The sequence below is a fragment of the Schistocerca americana genome, chromosome 2, assembly GCF_021461395.2.
Source record: "Schistocerca americana isolate TAMUIC-IGC-003095 chromosome 2, iqSchAmer2.1, whole genome shotgun sequence".
In the NCBI taxonomy this organism is placed as follows: Eukaryota; Metazoa; Arthropoda; class Insecta; order Orthoptera; family Acrididae; genus Schistocerca; species Schistocerca americana.
Window position 1 is genome coordinate 788,558,499 of NC_060120.1, and position 19,866 is coordinate 788,578,364.

A 19,866-nucleotide genomic window follows, 5' to 3' on the forward strand; every position below is an offset into this window, starting at 1 on the left:
TTTATCCATAACTCTTGTCCACTTGTTAGTAATCAATGTACATTACAACTTCTTATTTCTTAATGTAAACTTCTGTTTCTAAGTTGATAGCAAGTTTGGTTATTTGTCGTGCATCAATTTAAGGTGAACCATCTTATACCTCTTGCTTCATAAATTCTTGCCAATATTCATATCAAATGATTCAATACTGTACTGTCACTAATGGGTATAAAATATGTAAATTCCTAAGTTTTCCATCTAAACAAAGGATATTTCATATTTAAAAGACCCTATCTGTGGCTCATTGAATCTGTGCCAGGTATCGTATTTGTATCTCAATCTGTGACAGTTATCTTCAAAAATAGTTTTTTTTTCCTTGTAAAAAAAAATAAAAATAAACCAGCAATTTCACAGTAAATAACATTTTGTATACACTCCATTTGCAGGTCTCTTGCCTTGTTAAAGTGCCAACTGAAATTTTCAAGCAACGACAACAAGCTTCTACGCAAAATTCATCCTTGTTGTCCATGTGGCGCCACATCTATGCCAAGGAAGGCTTTATGGGATTCTACAGAGGCTTTGCTAGTACAGTTGTCCGGGAGATTCCATTCTCCGTTGTGCAGTTCCCTATCTGGGAATTTTTTAAGCTGAGCCTCAGAGAAATAAAGGGTGATGAACTTAACCCTGCAGAAAAGGCACTCTGTGGAGCGTTTGCAGGTAAACTGTTAATTAATTACTGAATACTGTAAGGTTGCATGGATCTAAAGACTACCTATGTTTTCTAATCTTGAAGTCTAAAACAATTCAAGTTGTCATTATTTACATTGGGGCATGAGCCCAACGTGTTTCTAGACAATTACTCTTGCCACTTATTTTTAAGTTGCCCATTTTATCTCTCTCTCTCTCTCTGTCTGTGTGTTTGTGTGTGTGTGTGTGGGGGGGGGGGGGGGTCAGTTCGTCTTGTATTTGTCGTTTGATCTCCATGTTCTTTCACCATCTCTGATATTGTTTTATCACTTAAATTATATGCTGAATTTTGAGTTCTGTAAAAACTCTTCATTTCTTTTCTTATCCATGTAGCTGTGTCTCGCTAACATCACAAAAATCATTCCATTAATAGTAGTTCTCACTACCATGCAGCAAACCAAGTAATGTTATTACTTTATAACATTTAATCAGGGTTTCTTTGTGAACTTTCTTTCCCAGTGTTTGCTGTAGACTACTGCAGAAATAATTACTAGCATTCAATATATTCTCTTTTTCTTTGTTTAAACCTTGTGTGATCTCCAAGTATTTGAAAGTTAACTTGTTTAATTACATTACTTATTTTGATTCTAACCCTTAGTGGTTCAGGTCCTAAAAAGCCATAATTTTTTTCTCAGTACCAGAGATCTAAATATTTTGTTATTTTATTGTAATCATCATGATCATCATCTCCATCTCTTACCTTCAATAAAGATAAAGGGCACACTGTCCACTCAATTACACAAGAGTGAGTCAAAAGAAAACCTTAAATATTTTATTTATTGTGCAGAAGTGGTACAAAGCTGTATCACTTTTCAACATAATCTCCCCCACGCTCAATACGAGTCCTCCAGTGCTTACAAAGTGCATAAATTCCTTTAAAAAAAATTCTTTCGGTAGTCCACACTACCACTCATGCACCGCATGGCGTACCACTTCATCAGAACGGAACTTCTTTCCTCCCATTGCGTCTTTGAGTGGTCCAAACATATGGAAATCACTTGGGGCAAGGTCTGGTGAGTATGGTGGATGAGGAAGACACTCAAAATGCATGTCTGTGATTGTTGCAGCTGTTGTACGGGTAGTGTGGGGCCTTGCATTGCCATGTTGAAAAAGACACCTGCTGACAGCAATCCACGTCACTTTGATTTGAATGCGGGCCCCAGATGATTTTTTAGGAGATCTGTGTATGATGCACTGGTGACAGTGGTCCCTCTAGGCATGTAATGCTCCAAAATGATGCCTTTTTTGTCTCAAAAGAGTGTCAGTATAACCTTCCCTGCTGATGGTTCTGTTCGAAACTTCTTTGGTTTTGGTGATGAGGAATGGCGCCATTCCTTGCTTGCTCTCTTCCTTTCCAGTTGGTGGAAGTGAACCCAGGTTTCGTCCCCAGTAATGATTCTTGCAAGGAAGTCATCACCTTCTCGTTCAAAGGGTCAAAGAAGTTATTCACAAGCATCAACGCGTCATTCTCTCATTTCAGGAGTCAGCTGCCATGGCACCCACCTTGCAGACACTTTGTGAAATTGGAGCACATGATGCACAGTGTGGTGTGCTGATCTGCGACTAATCTGTAAACATGCTGCAATGTCATTCAGTGTCACTCGGCAGTTTTCCTTCACTATGGCTTCAACTGCTGCAATGTTCTGTAAAGTCAGAACTCATTGATCCTGACCTGGACGAGGAGCATCTTCCAGTGAAGTCACACAATTTGTGAACTTCCTACTCCATTCGTAGACTTGCTGTTGTCACAAACATGCATCACCGTACTGAACCTTCATTTGTTGATGAATTTCAATAGGTTTCACACCTTCACTACACAAAAACTGAATAACAGAACGCTGTTCTTCCTTGGAGCAAGTCACAAGTGGGGCGGCCATCTTTGTACTGATAGTGCGACGGTATATGTGCATATGCACTATGCTGCCACCTACAGGCCTTTCTGCACACTGTTTGTTGCACGCTTACCAACTTACAGGATAACGACACAAAATTTTGATTTGTTATTACAAATTTAAGGTTTTCATTTGACTCACCCTTGTATGTTTTATATTAGTCATTGCTGAACTCAGACTAGATGCTTTTCAGATCAAAGCAGCCTCATCCAAGTAGTTGGCTTTGGAATTGCCTGCTCCTATCCACAATCTGTTTAAGATTTTCATGTAGCACTTTTCAGTGGACAGATGGTAAATATTCTATAATTGTCATCTATCCTGGGATGTCAGGAACTCTGGCTTCAAATGACTGGACTTAAGTTATATCATGTATTTATGCAGTGAATGGGTTCTGGCTTTAAGTATAGAAGCATATAATATTAATGTGACTAAAAGTTTTAGGTATGTAGTAACAATTGGTGTTTGCAATACTGTAAAGGTGAAATGGAGAAGTTAAACAAATGATTAAAAAGTGTACAGCTAGCTGTTAATGTTCTGAGTAAAATATCACTGACCTTAGAAACAAAAGTTGTAAGCTACAAACAAAAGTTTCAAGCAATATCTGAAGCAATTTACCTGGAGAAATTTGATACAGAAAACTCATGTGCACGTACACCAGTGAAAAGTAACAGTAAACAGTGCATAAACAATCCAGAGACTCTTACCAGTGAAAACAATGGCTAAAAGTGTGTAAACTGTTCAAACGTGCTTTCCAGTGTAAACAATGGGTGAAAGTGCATAAATAATTCAAAAATTGTTTCCGTTTAACTTGAAATACCCAACAAAGTTATTAAAAATTGCCACATTCTCAGGAATACTCATTAAATAAACCTGATCTCGTGGGCACAAACAGCTTCAGTGTGCTATCAGAAAGTATCACTAGCAAGGTTGTAAATGTTGAAGTGAACATTACACGGAGTGTGAAGTTCAAAACAAAATGGAAAATTTGTAAAACTGATTTCAGGAGCAGTCATAAATAATGGGCAAAGAAATGTGGCTTTTCTAACGGATAACCCTGATAGAAAGCTAAGTAGCAGTTTTCAGAACATGAACATGGATTTTCATGCAACTAGCATAGTGAAATCCAGCTTAAAAGACGAAAAAGACTGTTGTTGTGATAATACCTTATTGGCATGACTTGATCTTTAATTTATTGTTAACAAATAGATCCATAAAACAAATATTACAATCAAACAATTAAGCTTCACTTTGGATATTAGTAGACTAGACAAAAATTTGTACATTGAATATGATGAGCTTCTAAATTGCATGGAAAAGAAATAATGTGTTTGGAGAAAAAATAAATTATAACTGAATAGTAAGAAAAATTCTTGCTGAAAGGAAATAGTTAAAGAGTAAAGGAGACTACCACACACACACACACACACACACATATCTCTGCCTGTGCATCTACCAAGTGTGTGTGTGTGTGTGTGTGTGTGTGTGTGTGTGTGTGTGTGTCACAATCTTTTTGTGCATGCTTATACACCTACTTTTTCTAGAGAGAGAAAACAGAGGAAAGGAGGCAAAAATTCCTCAAACTTAAAGTGTGATTCTCACACACATAGAGGATTTAAGGCAAAATAATTGGATGTAATAGAAAAAGTGAATTTGAGTGCTGTTAATCACAGTTTTATTCGTGACAGTAACTAGCTGCACATGTGCCTTGTTGTGGAATGAAGTTAAAAATCAAGTAAATCAAATGTAAGCGGTAAAATAACCATATATTATTGTCATGATATGGCAGCTGATGGCATAGAAAATTTAATTTTGTCACTAGAACAATGTGACAGACAGTCTTTGCACAGCAAAGTTAACAGCCATAATGAACGTGACAACAGTTTGTTGAAACCAACCACATACAATTCTGGGCACTGCAGATGAGAACATACCTCAAGGTGTTTTTGGTTCCCATTTTCAGCACTGGTATAACTTATAGAAAGACTTTTAATTTAGTTTTGGCCCTTTTCATCTCTTCCTGCTTAAATGCCATCATGAATTTTCCAGTACCCCCCTTGTCTCTGTTTTCCAGTTGTAAATCTTTTCATTGTTGCTTAAGACGCATTTCTCATACCTTCCCCAATTCATTATCTCATTCATAATTTTTCTAGATGATTATTTTTTCTATATTATAACTTGATGTACCATAAGGTTCCACAACACTGTTCTTAAATTGGATTCTTAGTTGTTACATTTCATTTTTTACATTATACTTCCTATGTATTGTCAGTTTTGAATGATTTGTCCATATTTAACTACTTCAGCAATTCTCAGTTGTCCAAATACATCCACATCTGAAAAAATGTAACTTCAGCTATGAAAGCCAGTTATGAGTGAAAAATTCAGCTAGAATCATTGTTCTAAATGTTATTTTTTACACATAATACATATAAAGGCCCTTTGTAGGTTGCATTGCTGCTGCAGTAACTACTCCACTTGATGTAGCGAAAACCAGAATTATGCTGGCAGACAAAGAACTCCAAGTTCCAGAGGACTACAAGAAACTGAAAATATCAAGAGTATTAAGAAATGTGTATTCTGAAAGAGGATTTAAAGGGTATGTATCACATGGATGTCTTGTGGAAGCAACATTTTTAAGTTTTGAACTTTCTGTTAATTTTCGTCTGTAAGTTGAGTGTCCCTTTGCACACATTCAGTTTGTGCTGTTTTGAACATTGTGTGGTGTTGCATGGATGTAAGTATTCCAAATAAAAACAGACTGAATGGTGAAAAATTGGGCTAGTATATCAGCTTAAAGACTTGCATGCACACAAGTGTGCGTGCACACACACACACACACACACACACACACACACACACACACACACACTCTCTCTCTCTCTCTCTCTCTCTCTCTCTCTCTCTCTCTCTCTTTCTTTTCATTGACATCACTGTGTGAGAGGTAGGTGTCCATACATATTCTGTTTTTGATGTTAACTCGAGGATATTGCAATAAAATAAAAAAGTAACTTGAATAATTTCACTTGTAACTACTTAGCTGTAAACAGGGTTCTTTAAGTACCAAACTGTTCCATAACTTTTGTTTTTAGCTTTTTAGTTTGTTAGTACAGTCACACGTTTTTATTATCTGCTTTGAAATCAACTGTATCCCAACAGTAATTTATAGTGAATTGTGTATATTAAATAATTTACAGTGTTCCAACTGCTTGAGTTAAATATTATCATAATACTATTTTAACTACACATATTAGCATAAGACAGAAGAGGAGCACCTAAATACCAGATTTAATGAGGAGGTATGTAGAGTAGAAGAAGAGATGTGAGAGTCCTTGAAAGTTGATGATGGAATATAATTAATACTGTTATTATTAAAATATTCAAAGAATATTAGTATTAAAATACACCTGGTTGTTATGCAGTGGTCAAATGAATTTCTTGGAGAAATGCTCAAATGAAATTCTTGGAGAAAGCCCTCCTCTGAAGAGGACATCTTCAAGGTAGGTTGTAGCCTCTATGAAGGTCAAATTTACATCCTGGCTCACTACTGTCAGTAGTGAACTAGGATGTGAATCAGACATCCAACCCTCCTTGAATATACCCTCCACAAATAAAGACCAAGTGTTGGGTTTCTGCAAGAAATTCATTTGGCCCGAGCTTAACAGTCAGGAGCTTTTTAGTAATAGTGACATATCTGGACCTAAAAGTTTACATTTTTCAGTATCAGAATAACACGATGAGCACAAGGAGAAAATTTTTTCAGCTCTAACAGCATATTACAGTGGTTTTTAGATAAAAAAATTATGTAATTTTTGTGTAGTTCCCTTTTAGGTCAGTGCACTGCAAGAACTAAGTTCAGAACCTTTTGTTGTTCATAAAACTGCTGGTTTTGTAAACCAAAAAATCAAGGTATTAATACATTTTTAAATTTGTTAATGTCTTATAGCATAATTTTCCAAGGTGTTTCAGTGTGTAGAAAAAAGTATTAATTGCAAATAAATTAAGCACTGAGAATAAAAAGTTGAATTAAACACAAATGATCTTTTAGACGGCTCTTCAGTGTGATGGGCATTTTAACTGCTTCTTCACAATATGTATTTTCACAAATGAAATTTGTCATACATAATCCATTGCAATTTGAGAAGAACAGTGACGTTCAAAGGTACAAAATGTAATACATCACAACTCCCCTGGTTGCAACATATATCTTTCTGTGTAGATCCACAGTTTTATGTAATTTTTTCATATTTATTTTTCATGTCAGGTGCCTTTTACTATCGATTAGCTACTTATTTAATTTTTTTTAACATTTCTGATAAAATAAAAATTGTGCGTTAAGTCACGCCAATATGGACTGCGTTATCAATCTGTTCAGTTATACGTATGTTAACAGAAGGACTAAGAGAGCGTTAGCCACCTAAGCAAGGAAAAGAGTTATTCCATCAGTCAGGTTGAAGCAGTTATATGAGAAACACTAGGAGAAAAACTGACCTTTACTACTCATTACTAAAGCTGTCTGTTGCTTAGAATGAAGTTCAATATGCAGTCACAAAAATCTTTGTCCAGTAACATAAAATGACTGACAAGTTGGAAGTTAGTGTTACCACAGATGGTAAATAAGGTGGCTGTTCCAACAGACTGTACTTAATACCCCTCACTTTTCCCATTACCAAAGTACCTTTATGGGCAAGAGTGTAGTCCTGGTAAAAGTTGATTATCTTCTTTCACAATCCAGGCTTATTCTTGAGTACTGTTTCATCCATTTGTCCCACAAAACAAGCTTAGTATTCACCAGTTACTAGTTTCCCTTTTTCAAGAAGAATCCTTTCTGTATCCCAGTGTTTTCTGACTCCTTTCTGTGTCCCAGAGTTTTCTGACTAATGACCTTACCAGCAGTTTTAACTCCACTTTTTTGGCACCAACTGAGGTGGAGCAGTGGTGAAGACATTGAACTCATATTTTGGAGGACAGTGGTTTAAATCCCTATCTGGCCATCCATATTTAGGTTTTTTGTTTATTTCCCTACATTGCTTGAAATGCCAGGCTCCTTTCCAATTTCCTTTCTCAGTCCAAGCTTATGTCACATTTAATGTCTTTATCATCAATGTAATTTAAAAATCTGCTGTGAGCTTTCATCCACTGTTTTGATTACTGTTTCAACAGGTAAGACACCCATTCTGCACAAAACTATCTTGTAGTTAATTCTCAATGTCAAATGTATTGCAGTCTTTATTTTGATACATCATGGTTCATATGTATTTATTTGCCATAGACCCAATATTGCATTCTGCATTTTCTCAGTGTTTTCATTTGAAATATTTTTTCTTATTGATCATATTCAAGAGAAGCATAGCATTTTTGAATTCAGCCTCTCGTTTTTTAAATGTCAAATATGAATGAAGAGCATCTTAAACCTTCACTATCTTTGGATGAATTTCTGTTGGTAACAGAATCACTCAAAAAGAATGAATCTGAAGTGTGATAAAGACATGATGTCATAAGTGCTGCAATGTTATTGGTGATGTCCCTATATTCTCTGATCACGTATTTAGTCATTGCCTTTTAATGTTCTTTTGTTTCAATCTTGAATTGTTTTATGCTATCACTTGTATGTATTAAATGTTGTTAATAAAGTATTCATACTAAAACAGCAACATGTTTTATCACCACCAACACTTCAACCCATGCCACATCACAAACAAATATGAAACAACAGCGTCAAACATGTTGCACATCTTCTGCATATCAAATCTTAATTATCTACACTGCAGAATCCAACATCAACTGTCAGTGTACCTGTGAACATACTTGTCAACCATAAAACAGTTAAACCTGCAACCATTCTGAAGAAAATCCTGTTGTATGGTTTGTGAGAACAAGTTTGTGTTAGCCCACTACTCTCAACAAGGGCATGGGCACAAAAGTTCAGGATATTTTGGCCTGACTACAAAGTGCTGATAAATACACTGCCATTAAAAATGCTCGGATTGACCAATTGCTCAAGTTTGAGGCCAAATGATTAGAAAAGGTTATTTGCACAGAAGAGTCAGTGTCACCTATGAACCTCGCTAGCAATACTGTTAATGAATATATTCTACGAAACACCTGCCTGGCTGTCGTGATTACCACTTGACGCACAGAAGATACTCGGCATATGCGTTGGCTACCACAACACTGTAGCATGAACAGTGGACTTTATTGCCAAGATGTAGCCGTACACATTTGTTGCAGCTGAGTACCAACAGGCAGGCATTTCCTTGAGCTCATTACAAGCACAAATTGCTTAGCACAACTCAGCATTCTTCAAACACAACATTCCAGTCACTTGTCGCAGCTCTGGTGCTCACTGAAGAAATGCCACAATCACATTCGGCTGGAACGATGAGCTGGTACCACAGATGATTTGGCTTAGTGCGGCATATAGGCATATTCTACAACCAAGAAAGTTGCATTAGCTTTTGAGTGAACTATTGCATTATTCTTCTTCTTCTTCTTCTTCTTCTTCTTGTTCCATTTTTTTGGTTTAAGTACACACACTTTCACTAAAAAGCACAGACACCCAAATTGACACTTCTACATCCACAGCAGCACTGACCATTATCGAGCAGTTGCTCCAAAGGTGTTAGGAAAGAAAAAACATGTGACAAGGGGTATGATACTGGGACACAAACACTAATCGTGGAGTATCTATAATGGCTGCTTAGTACTAGATCAAAGGGTAATGTTACACTAAGCTCACTGTCAATTCCATTTTGTACAAGAAGCGGGAAATCCAGGTTCAAGTTCTGGTCTGGCAAAAATTTTCATTTATCACCACTGAATTTATTTCAGTGTCCAGTTGCAGTCAGTGTCAATTGTTTACCACAAAATCCTGAATGTGGAATTCCTGGGCCAGCAGTGAGGAATTGCTGGCCCAGCAGCCTTATCATGGCTAAGGCACCAGGGGAACTGGCCCCTGCTGATGTGGTGCTGTATTGCTGAGCATCTGGCTCACCACGTAGGAGGATTTATGCTCACCATGATGTCACTGTTCACTGTTGAGTCAACAGTGCCCATCATGCCATAGTTATTCAGCAGGGATACAAATTCTCTCCTGCCCTTAATCAGCCTGTTGAGCTCATAATTGCAAAGGTGTAGTATGGTCAAGCAACAGAAGGGGGCTGGATATGATGGGATCCTTATCAAAAGTTAGAGCTTCAAGGAGATGGTCACATCAGACTCATTTAGTTCTGGCAACAATCAGACCACTCTGAAATGCAAAGTCAAGGATACCACTCATTAGGGTTTCTTCCTGTTCCATTGGTGTATGGAGTACATGAAAGATGTATTCCTCAAATGCTTTTGAGCCTTCTGTAATTAGTGAGATCATGATAAAATTTTCTTGGGCTTCCAGCCATGTCAGGTGGTTAAAAAACCAAGAGTTTTCGACCAAGCTCTTCTCAGCCAATGGTAAGTGTTAAATGATTGCTGTGTCGACATGGTGTCACCATTATATAGCTGCACTGCTGGCTGTGATGTCACTGTTGATCGCTTCCTAATCAAACAACATAATGTTTTCATCCCGCATCCATTGCGCCCACTTCTACCTTGCAATGCCCAGGTCCCAAACTGTGCTAAGATGCAAACCACCATCCTTATTAATGTTGTTTTCAGATATTTTTATTTTTATAGCTTCTTTTATAATGCTGATCCAACATCCGTTCATCCTCATAATGACAGATGTTTCAGTGAACACAACCTCGTGTTGATTTTCTGCCATGGCTGGTTTTTCAGGATAGCATAGGCATAAGCACCTCTCGTGATCCGTCCTGCATTGCTCCACAATGCATACTGTTTGCCCGACATAGAAGCAGTCACATTAACATGGTATCTGGTACATTTCAGGTGTTCTGAGCCCTATCATCTCCTTCATGGGCCTCATGAGCTGTCGTATTTTTGCTGGGGGTCTGAATGCAAATGAAATGTTGTGTCTATTGAGGAGGCAGCTAATCTTTCTCAACACTGTGCCACAGAAAGGAAAGAATGCAAGTTTCTACTTCTCTTCTTCTCACTAGAAATGGGCTGTGATTTCTGCTGGTAATTGTAGCCATTTTACGATAAGGCTCTTCGGAGTTGGCTTAATTCCAGTGGCAGGCATTCACCTGAAACAACTTTAACATGATGGATGAGGCTGTACAGAATGCAACGTTTTTGTGCCAGATGGTGGTGGCGGAATAGGTTAATTTCCTGTAGATGCTGTGGCTGAGGTGCCCACAGGATTTGTGGGGAATGAGAACACCAAGGAAAGGCAATGCACCATCCACCTCTACTTACATCATAAATCTAATGTGGTTGTAAATGCCGGCCAGTTTTTCACGCCTGATGATAAATGTGTCATTGACACAATGATAAAAGCAACTTGGCTTACCAAGAACTGTGCCCAAGGCGATGTTTTCAAATTTCTCCATAAAAAGGTTGGCTATGGATGGAGCTAACAGACTTCCCATTGTCACGCCATCCATCTGGTCAAAATACTGGCCGCCATATAGGAAATATAATGATGTCAATACGTAATTAAACAACCCCTCAACTGTACAGTAGAGTTCCGTTATGTGGAACTAATTGCGACCGAACACTGTTCAGTTTAGCAGGAATTCAGAATAGGCGGATTTCATGAATAATATCAACGTATTGACATCTTAAGTCATAAATTAAGTGTGATGAAATCTGTGAGTAACCTTCGACAACTCATAGCACAGACACCCTACCTATCCCCCCTCTCCCTCCCTCGTTCCAAACACATTATTGTAAATTTATTGTTAAGTTTTGTTCCGTAAGTGTTGAGTTACTTTACTGAGTCACTGTGCCTTTTTTCTTTATGTTCACAGTACTTGATGTCAAACATTAAACATGGCAAGTAAACAAGGCCATTCTTTGTATACTTTAAAACAAAAACTTGAAATGTTAAAAAGACTGGAGAATGGAGAATGTGCTACTAAATTATCACTCATATATGGTGTCGGAAAGGCAACAATTACTGACTGGAAAAAAAATCGCGTTAAAATTGAGCAGTTTTGTTCTGGATCAAGTGAAATAGCTCTTGAAAAGCGGTAAAAAACAACTGTGTCTTCATATGAGAAACCTGACAAGGCCTTATTCTTGTGGTTCACTCAAGAAAGACAGAAAGGAATCCCCATTTCTGGTTCTGTGGTAAAAGAAAAGGTGCGTCAATGAACAAGCTTATGAATGGTGACCCATCATTTTCAGCTAGAAAAAACGCAGAATTAGACACCTCACAATTGCTGGGGAGAAGCTGTTAGCTGACAGCGAAACAGCTGCCAATTACCTATAAGAATTTAAAGACCTTGTTTCTTCTCCAAACTGCTCACTGCAGCAAGTTTACAACACAGTTTAAACCGGACTGAAATTTAAGGCTTTGCCTACCAAAAGTCTGGCTTTGCAAGAAGAGAAATCTGCCCCAGGGCCTAAAATGGGCAAACAACATCTAACTATCTTAGCTCACAGCAACTACCCAGAAACAAACTAACTTCCGCTGAGGGTAATAGGCAAATCGGTGAAAGCACTAGCATTCAAAAACTATAACATCAACTCACTTCCTGTGTATTATAATAATCAAAAAATGCTTGGATGGAGCACAACTTGTTCAAGGAACGGTTGGAACACCAATTTGTCCCTAAAGTGATTGTGTTCATTAGAGAAAATGGAATGCCTAATTGTGCCCTGCTGTTTATAGACAATGCTCCATCTCACTCAGAAGAAACGAAACTTGTTTGTGGAGACATCAAAGCAGTTTTTCTACCACTGAATGCAACTTCAGCTCTTCAGTGTACTGACCAGGGTGTGTTGCAGGCCATTACATAAAAATACAAAATAATGCTGCTTCACACCTCACTCGAAGAGGATGAAAATGAAATCACAATCCTGCAAAAACTTAAGAAAATTACGATAAAAGATATAATTTACTTGTTGGCTCAAGCCTGGAATAACACCAGTAATGGTGCATTACAAAAATCATGGAAAAATCTCTAGCTTGCATTGGAATTTGTTGAAACACCTTTTACACCAGTGAAAGACTGTGATCTTCTTTCACTAGTCAAGAAAATCCCCCTGGCTTTGAAGACAGAGAAGAAAGCTATGTTGAGGTTTGGACTGCTGTTGATGACAATGGTCACCAGGGGTATGGAGATGAAGACCTCTTACAATGGTGCAGGACTCATCAGCTGAGATTGACTCAGAGGAAAGTGAGGATGTGGTTAACACTCAAACTGATCTCATACCACACACAGATATGGTAAATGCTCTTGACCTTGCCTTGCGCTGTGTTGAATAGCATGCTTCATCAGCACCAAACGATGTTATATTCATGTGGCAATGGCGGAACATTACATCCTCAAGTTACTTGACTTTACTTCCGTAGTATGTGTAAATTAGTTATTTTTTGTGTTTAGTAGTGATTAAAAATTATTCCACAGAATTGTATAAATGGAACCAACATGTACTGTAACACACTTTCATTCCTATGTTTTCAGGTGTTTTCATCAAGCTTAGGCTCTATGTATGTCTCTCTTTAAATTCTTTGTCTAATAGTAAATGTACGTTTTTTCACAATGTCTTTTTTAGTTTCTACTGTTTTTAAGTTAAAAAATCAGTATTTTTTCTTAACTTTGTTCCGAATAGGCGGATTTTGGGAATAGCGGGGTTCATAATACTGGGACTCTACTGCGCTATCAAACAACAGGTTTTCGGAATAGAGGGTTACTTAATAACGGGACTCTACTGTACTATCAAATAACTGGGAAAGAAGATCCATACAGGAACATGCATAAATATGGAGACCTCATTAAAGCTGACCATTACGTAGTCTCCCCCAACAGAAAAATGCTCAGTTCAGTTGATAAAATCATTGGTATTTTAGATGAGATGTACACACAACCCACGTTTGGCTGGCCAGATATTTTGCCAATCTATATGTTGGTATCCTATTTTTGTTCACAGTGTGGCAAAGAGGTGAATTCAATTCATGGATCTTTGATAGCTCATAAAGTGTATGTTGTCTCAGCACCTGTGGGATGAGATTGGCAATAACAGCCTCTTCCAATGATTACTGTTTTAGGAGCTTTAATGTTTTCCCAACTGATTGTTCTTGACATCAGGTGGGTCCCATGGTAATTTTCAGTTGGTATCCTCCTCAAGAATCACCTGAATTTTTGCATCACCGTGAGCTTTATTCAGAATGACAGATGCATTGCCCTTGTCAGCAGGCAGAACCATGATGAGAGGATTGTTGCAGAGTGTGCAAAGTCTGTTGTATTCAGTCCCAGTCAAGTTAGATGGTGATGGTTTTGATTTTGAAATAATTCACTATATTTCACAATAAATTTAGTCTGCAATCTCTTAGGCATCTTGCAAATTGCATGTTCGACCCCACTTATAATATTGCAGATAGGGATACTCTGAGTGGCCAATGCAATTTTAAGACTTTTCTTAAGTGCTGTTATGACACCTATGTTGATATCTCTCTGTGTCATATTGATGATAGTTCATTCTGTTGACTTTCATTCTGCACCTTGTTATTGTTGAGAGATCCAACTGAACCTTTCTGTTCCTCTGTGATGACACCTGTTGTACTACAGTGGTCACATTGATCCACCTCTGTCAATCAGACAGTCAGTAGCTCATGACTATTTGAACCAGCTGTCTCCTAACGAAATGTATGCTCTCCCACAACAAGGCAGAGCTGGCATGATGATGTTATAAAAGAAGCTATAAAAATAGAAGCATCTAAACACAATGTCAATAACGATGGCAGTTTGCAGCTCAGCAAAGTACAGCCGGGGAGCCAGCCATCACAAGTTTGTAGCAGGGGTAATCAACATGGGATGAAAACATTACCAAATCTGATGAGGAAGCGAGCACCAGTGATGTCACAATGCATCTATATAACAGTGATGCCACAGTAACATGGCAGTCATTTACAATTTGACAGTGGCCAATGACAGCTCTGTTTAAAGCTCGTGGAAGTTTAATCGTTAGTCAGATCTTGTGTTCATGGTCCCTACAACAGCAATGCTTAGCAGGCTGTAGGATATTCCAAGACTCGTCTCTTAGTTCTAGTTCTTGAAACTTTGTAAGTATGTTTTTGTGGTATAGTTTCCACCTAACTTCAAGGATCAGCTACTTCTGGTTTTTCAGATCCTTATGATGCACCTTATGTGTGAAATCAACCTGTGGCTATTCGTACTGCCTGTCTGTATACATTCAAATTCCTCTTTAGTCCTGTGTGGTATGGGTCCCCACTCTTAAGTAATATTCTGGGATGGAATCCACAGGAGTTTTTTAAGCAATCTCCTTTGCTGACTGGATGCATTTTCTCAGCATTTTGTCAGTGAACTGAAATCTGACACCTGCTTTGCCTAACCCTACAGGATCACTCCATTTCATATTCCTACAAAATGTTACACAAAGTATTTTAATGAGTTGGCAGATTCCAACTACAACTCATTGCGAAGGTAGTCATAGGATAGTACATTTTTGGATTTTGTGAAGTGTACACTTTTACATTTATGAACATTTAAAACAAATTGTCTGTGAACACCACTTTCAACTCTTATTGAGATCTGACATTATTTATATAGCATTTGTCTCACAGTACTTCATTACAGATAACTGCATTGTCTGCAAAAAGTCTGAGGTTACTTTTAAAATTGTCTGCTAGTTTATTAATAATCAACACGAACAGCAAGGATCCCAGAGCACTTCTTAGGGCACACCTGAAGTTACTTCTACATTTGTCAATGTTTCCCCATCTAAAATAACATACTGCATTCTCCCTACCAAGAAATCCTCAATCCAGTTACAAATTTCACCTGATACCCATATGTTTGTACTTTTGATAATAGGTGTTGGTACAATACTGAGTCGAGTGGCTTTTGAAAGTTAAGAAATACTGCAGCTACCTGGCTGCCTTGATTCATGGCTGGCAGGATGTTTAGGTGGAAATCACTGGATTGATGTTTACGGAATCCATGCTTGTTGGCAGAGAGGACATTCTGTCCAAAGGAAGGAAGATTAAGAGTTTATCATCCCATTGACAACAACATCATTAGTAATGAAGCACAAGCTTAGATTACAGTAGGAAATCATTTGTGCCCTTTCAAAGGAACCATCCCATCACTTGCCTTAAGTGATTAAGGGCTATCATGGAAAACCAAATCTGGATGGCTGGACAGAGATTTGAATCATCCTGCTGAATGCAAGTCCAGGGTGCTAACCTCTGCACCACCTCGGTCAGTAATTCTGTTGGAGATATATCATTATGTTTGAGCTCAGAAAACTGCTATTTTCTAAGATTCTACAACTGATGGCTGTCAAAGACACTGGTAGATAGTTTTGTGCATCACTTTTGCTAAGCTTGTTATAAATGGGTCGGACCTGTGCATACTTCCAACTACTGGGCAAAGTTTTTTGTTCAAAATATCTACAGTTTATTATGGTTGAAAGACCATCTAATTTAGCCATAAACTCTTTATACACTCTGATAGGGGTCCAAGTAGGCCCTCGCCTTATTCGGTTATAATGATTGCAACTGTTTCTCAATGCCACTGACACTAATATCTACAACAGTAATATTTGCAGGATTTAGACTGGGGCAGTACTCTTAGATTTTTCTTTGCAAAGGAACACTTGTAAACAGAATTCAGCATTTCTTCTCTTGCATTATCATTCTCAATTTCAGTTACTGTGGCATCCATGTGGTGTGGACATTAACTTTGATGCCACTGACAGGCTTTACATATGACCGGCATGTTCCTGATTTTGTGAGAGGTCATTCGATTATGTTATGCCATTGTATTCATATTAAAGACTTCACACACTGTCTTTCTGACAGCCAAATGCATCTCAATTAGCATCTCTATGCTTTGTTTTTACAGTTACTGTGCAGTAGTCACTGTTTCTTTAGAGAGGCTGTACACCTTGGCGGGTCTCTTTCATCACGAACTCTTCTACTAAATACGTATACTATGTGATCAAAAGTATCCAGACACCCCCAAAAACATACATTTTTCATGTTAGGTGCAGTATGCTGCCAAGCGACCTCAGTAGTCATTAGACATCGTGAAAGAGCAGAATGGGGAGTTCCACGGAACTCATGGACTTCGAATGTGGTTAGTTGATTGGATGTCACTTGTGTTATAAGTTTGTAGGCAAGATTTACACACTGTTAAACATCCCTAGGTCCACTGTTTCCAATGTGATAGTGAAATGGAAACGTGAAGGTACACATATAGCACAAAAGCATACTGGCTGGCCTTGTCTTCAGTGACGGAGACCGCCGGCTGTTGAAGAAGGTCATAATGTATAATAAGCAGACATCTACCCAGACCATCACACAGGAATTCCAAGCTACATCAGGATCCACTTCAAGTACTGTGACGGTTAGTCAGGAGGTGAGAAAACTTGGATTTCATGGTCGAGCGGCTATTCATAAGCCACACATCACGCCAGTAAATGACAAACAACGCCTCACTTAGTGTAAGGAGCATAAACATTGGACGATTGAACAGTGGAAAAAAATTGTGTGGAGTGACAAATTATAATACACAATGAGGCGATCTGCTGGCAGGGTGTGGGTATGGCGAGTGCCTGGTGAACATTATCTGTCAGCGTGTGTGGTGCCAATAGTAAAATTCAGAGGCGGTGGTGTTATGGTGTGGTTGTTTTTCATGGAGGGGGCTTGCACCCTTGTTGTTTTGCATGGCACTATCACAGCACAGGCCTGCATTGCTGTTTCAAGCACCTTCTTGCTTCGCTGTTTCAAGCACCTTCTTGCTTCCCACTGTTGAAGAGCAATTCAGTGATGGCAATTGCATCTTTCAACATGATCAGGCACCTGTTCATTATGCACGATCTGTGGCGGATTGGTTAAATGACAATAACATTCTTGTAATGGACTGGCCTGCACAGAGTCCTGACCTGAATCCTGTAGCACACCTTTGGGATGTTTTGGAATGCCAACTTTGTGCCAGGCCTCACCGGCCAACATCGATACCTCTCCTCAGTGCAGCACTCTGTAAAGAATGGGCTGCCACTCCCCAAGAAACCTTCCAGCACCTGATTGAACACATACCTGGAGAGTGGAAGCTTTCATCGAGGCTAAGGGTGGGCCAACACCATATTGAATTCCAGCATTACCTGTGGAGGGCACCATGCACTTGTAAGTCATTTTTTAGCCAGGTATCCAGATACTTTTGATCACATGGTGTATTTATCCAGTGATTTGTCAACTACCTTTCTGATTTTGAGCCACAGTTCCCCTAAATACACCTGCCTAGAGCTAAATGTTTCATGTTCCTCTGTGAGATACCACACTGTAATTCTTGCTCTCCAAACTAGCTTGACGCTGCCAGCCATGAATTCCTCATGTTCCAACTTCTCCATCTCAGAGTAGCACTAGCAACATACATCATCATCATCATCAGCTATTTAACACTTTACTTGAGGTAGTTTTGGAAGCCCAGTAGTAGGTAACCTTAATGTAATGGTAACCTAATGACAACATCCTGACTTAGAGAATTGGCTCAGTAGTCTTTCGGCTTTACCTTCTTTCCACAGAAAATCGTGCTGGTGACCAAGGTCTTACTTGTTTTGGAGATTGGCTGGACTTTAATTATACAAACACTACATGTGTTTGGGGATGAAAACTACAATTTTAACTGAACTTTGGCTAGTAATATGCTTTCTCCCAAGTTACTTATTTGATTACATTCTACTATGCAGTGGAACAGTTTCATGAGTAATGTGATTTGAGGCTTCACTTCATTGTACCACATATTTCTCTTCATTGATAAACATTCAAAATAATAAAAATGCAAATATTTATTGGTAGTGTTGTAATTCTGACATGTTAACTTAAAGCTGTACCTCAAAGTGAATACCAATCTACTCAATACATTTTCTTCACAAACACAAACTATTTTTCTATAATGTGCACAAATCTACTCAATGCTTCCGAATGCCAATGATTGATTGTCTCCATCATCTCACCATTGTTTGTGTTCAACCAATAATTTTCCATAGTCTTATTGATTTATGTGATCATAACTACTTTTTCATATCATGTAACAGTTAATTTAAAATGTAATTTTTCTCTTTTTACAGGTTATTTGCTGGATTTCTGCCCAGAATCACATGGATAACACTTGGTGGTGCTGTATTCTTTGGCAGTTATGAAGTTGCAGTTGATATTTCCTCTTATATGTTGAAACAGATTGAGGTTATAGATTGAGTAGTGTGTGTGTGTTAATAGTTTGTATAACATGCAGAAGTGATGTGCTCTGAGGAGCTTTAAAGTGCCAAAGAAGCCTAGCCGAAGCTAGCATTGGAACTTGTGGGGAGCTGCAGGCCCATTTTCGTTAATTGCTGAGACAGTGCAACTGCCTTGACAAGATCGCTTGAATATGTATTAAAGAATGGGCCATTGCACATGCACTCATCAGAGAGAATTTCCACACTGTGCACTTCTTTATTATCGGGTCATACTTCAGTTGTGAGCAGTATTGCTGAAGTGATTATGGATATATGAAAAATATACACTACATTCACTGCACAGAAGGAGTTTGGATTGCAGCAATATGCAGATAACAAAGAATTCTGAACATCTGGAACCAGGGACTTTTTCTTTAGGAGCTACATGGAAAAAAGAAATGGCAACGCATGCTGCTGAAGAAAGTTTTTCACATACAACACCATAAAATGTTCAGCTCCAAAAGCTTGATGTTTGCTAATTCTGCATCGCAATAAAAATAAATAAAATTAGATGGCAAAGTTGTATCAGAGAAGTGTATGAAATATATTCAGCATCCACTGGCACAATCACTGTTGCTCAGGTTGATAGCTTGTTACTCACTCCCATGTCTACAAACTTGGGCTACAAGATATTTGAGGTGATTTTCCGCTGAACATAACTTTTTTTTCCTTTCTAATTGAATAAAACAAATTGCAGGAGTATACATCACACGTGAAAAAAAAAATATATATATATATATAAAAAACAAAGATGATGCGACTTACCAAATGAAAGTGCTGGCAGGTCAACAGACACACAAACAAACACAAACATACACACAAAATTCAAGCTTTCGCAACAAACTGTTGCCTCGTCAGGAAAGAGGGAAGGAGAGGGAAAGACGAAAGGAAGTGGGTTTTAAGGGAGAGGGTAAGGAGTCATTCCAATCCCGGGAGCGGAAAGACT

At 38.3% G+C, this 19,866-nt stretch overlaps 1 protein-coding gene across 3 annotated transcripts in view; it reads left to right on the top strand.

The window, feature by feature from the left end:
• LOC124595231 (S-adenosylmethionine mitochondrial carrier protein homolog) overlaps positions 1–19,487 on the top strand; it is a 61,726-nt gene extending 42,239 nt beyond the window's left edge. For all 3 annotated transcript variants that reach the window (XM_047133887.1, XM_047133889.1, XM_047133888.1), the window contains exons 4-6: positions 426–696; positions 5,064–5,214; positions 18,774–19,487. In XM_047133887.1, the coding sequence (XP_046989843.1) occupies positions 426–696; positions 5,064–5,214; positions 18,774–18,900 (549 nt within the window). In that variant the 3' untranslated portion in view covers positions 18,901–19,487. The remainder of the gene's footprint in view (positions 1–425; positions 697–5,063; positions 5,215–18,773) is intronic.
• Positions 19,488–19,866: the final 379 nt, after the last annotated feature.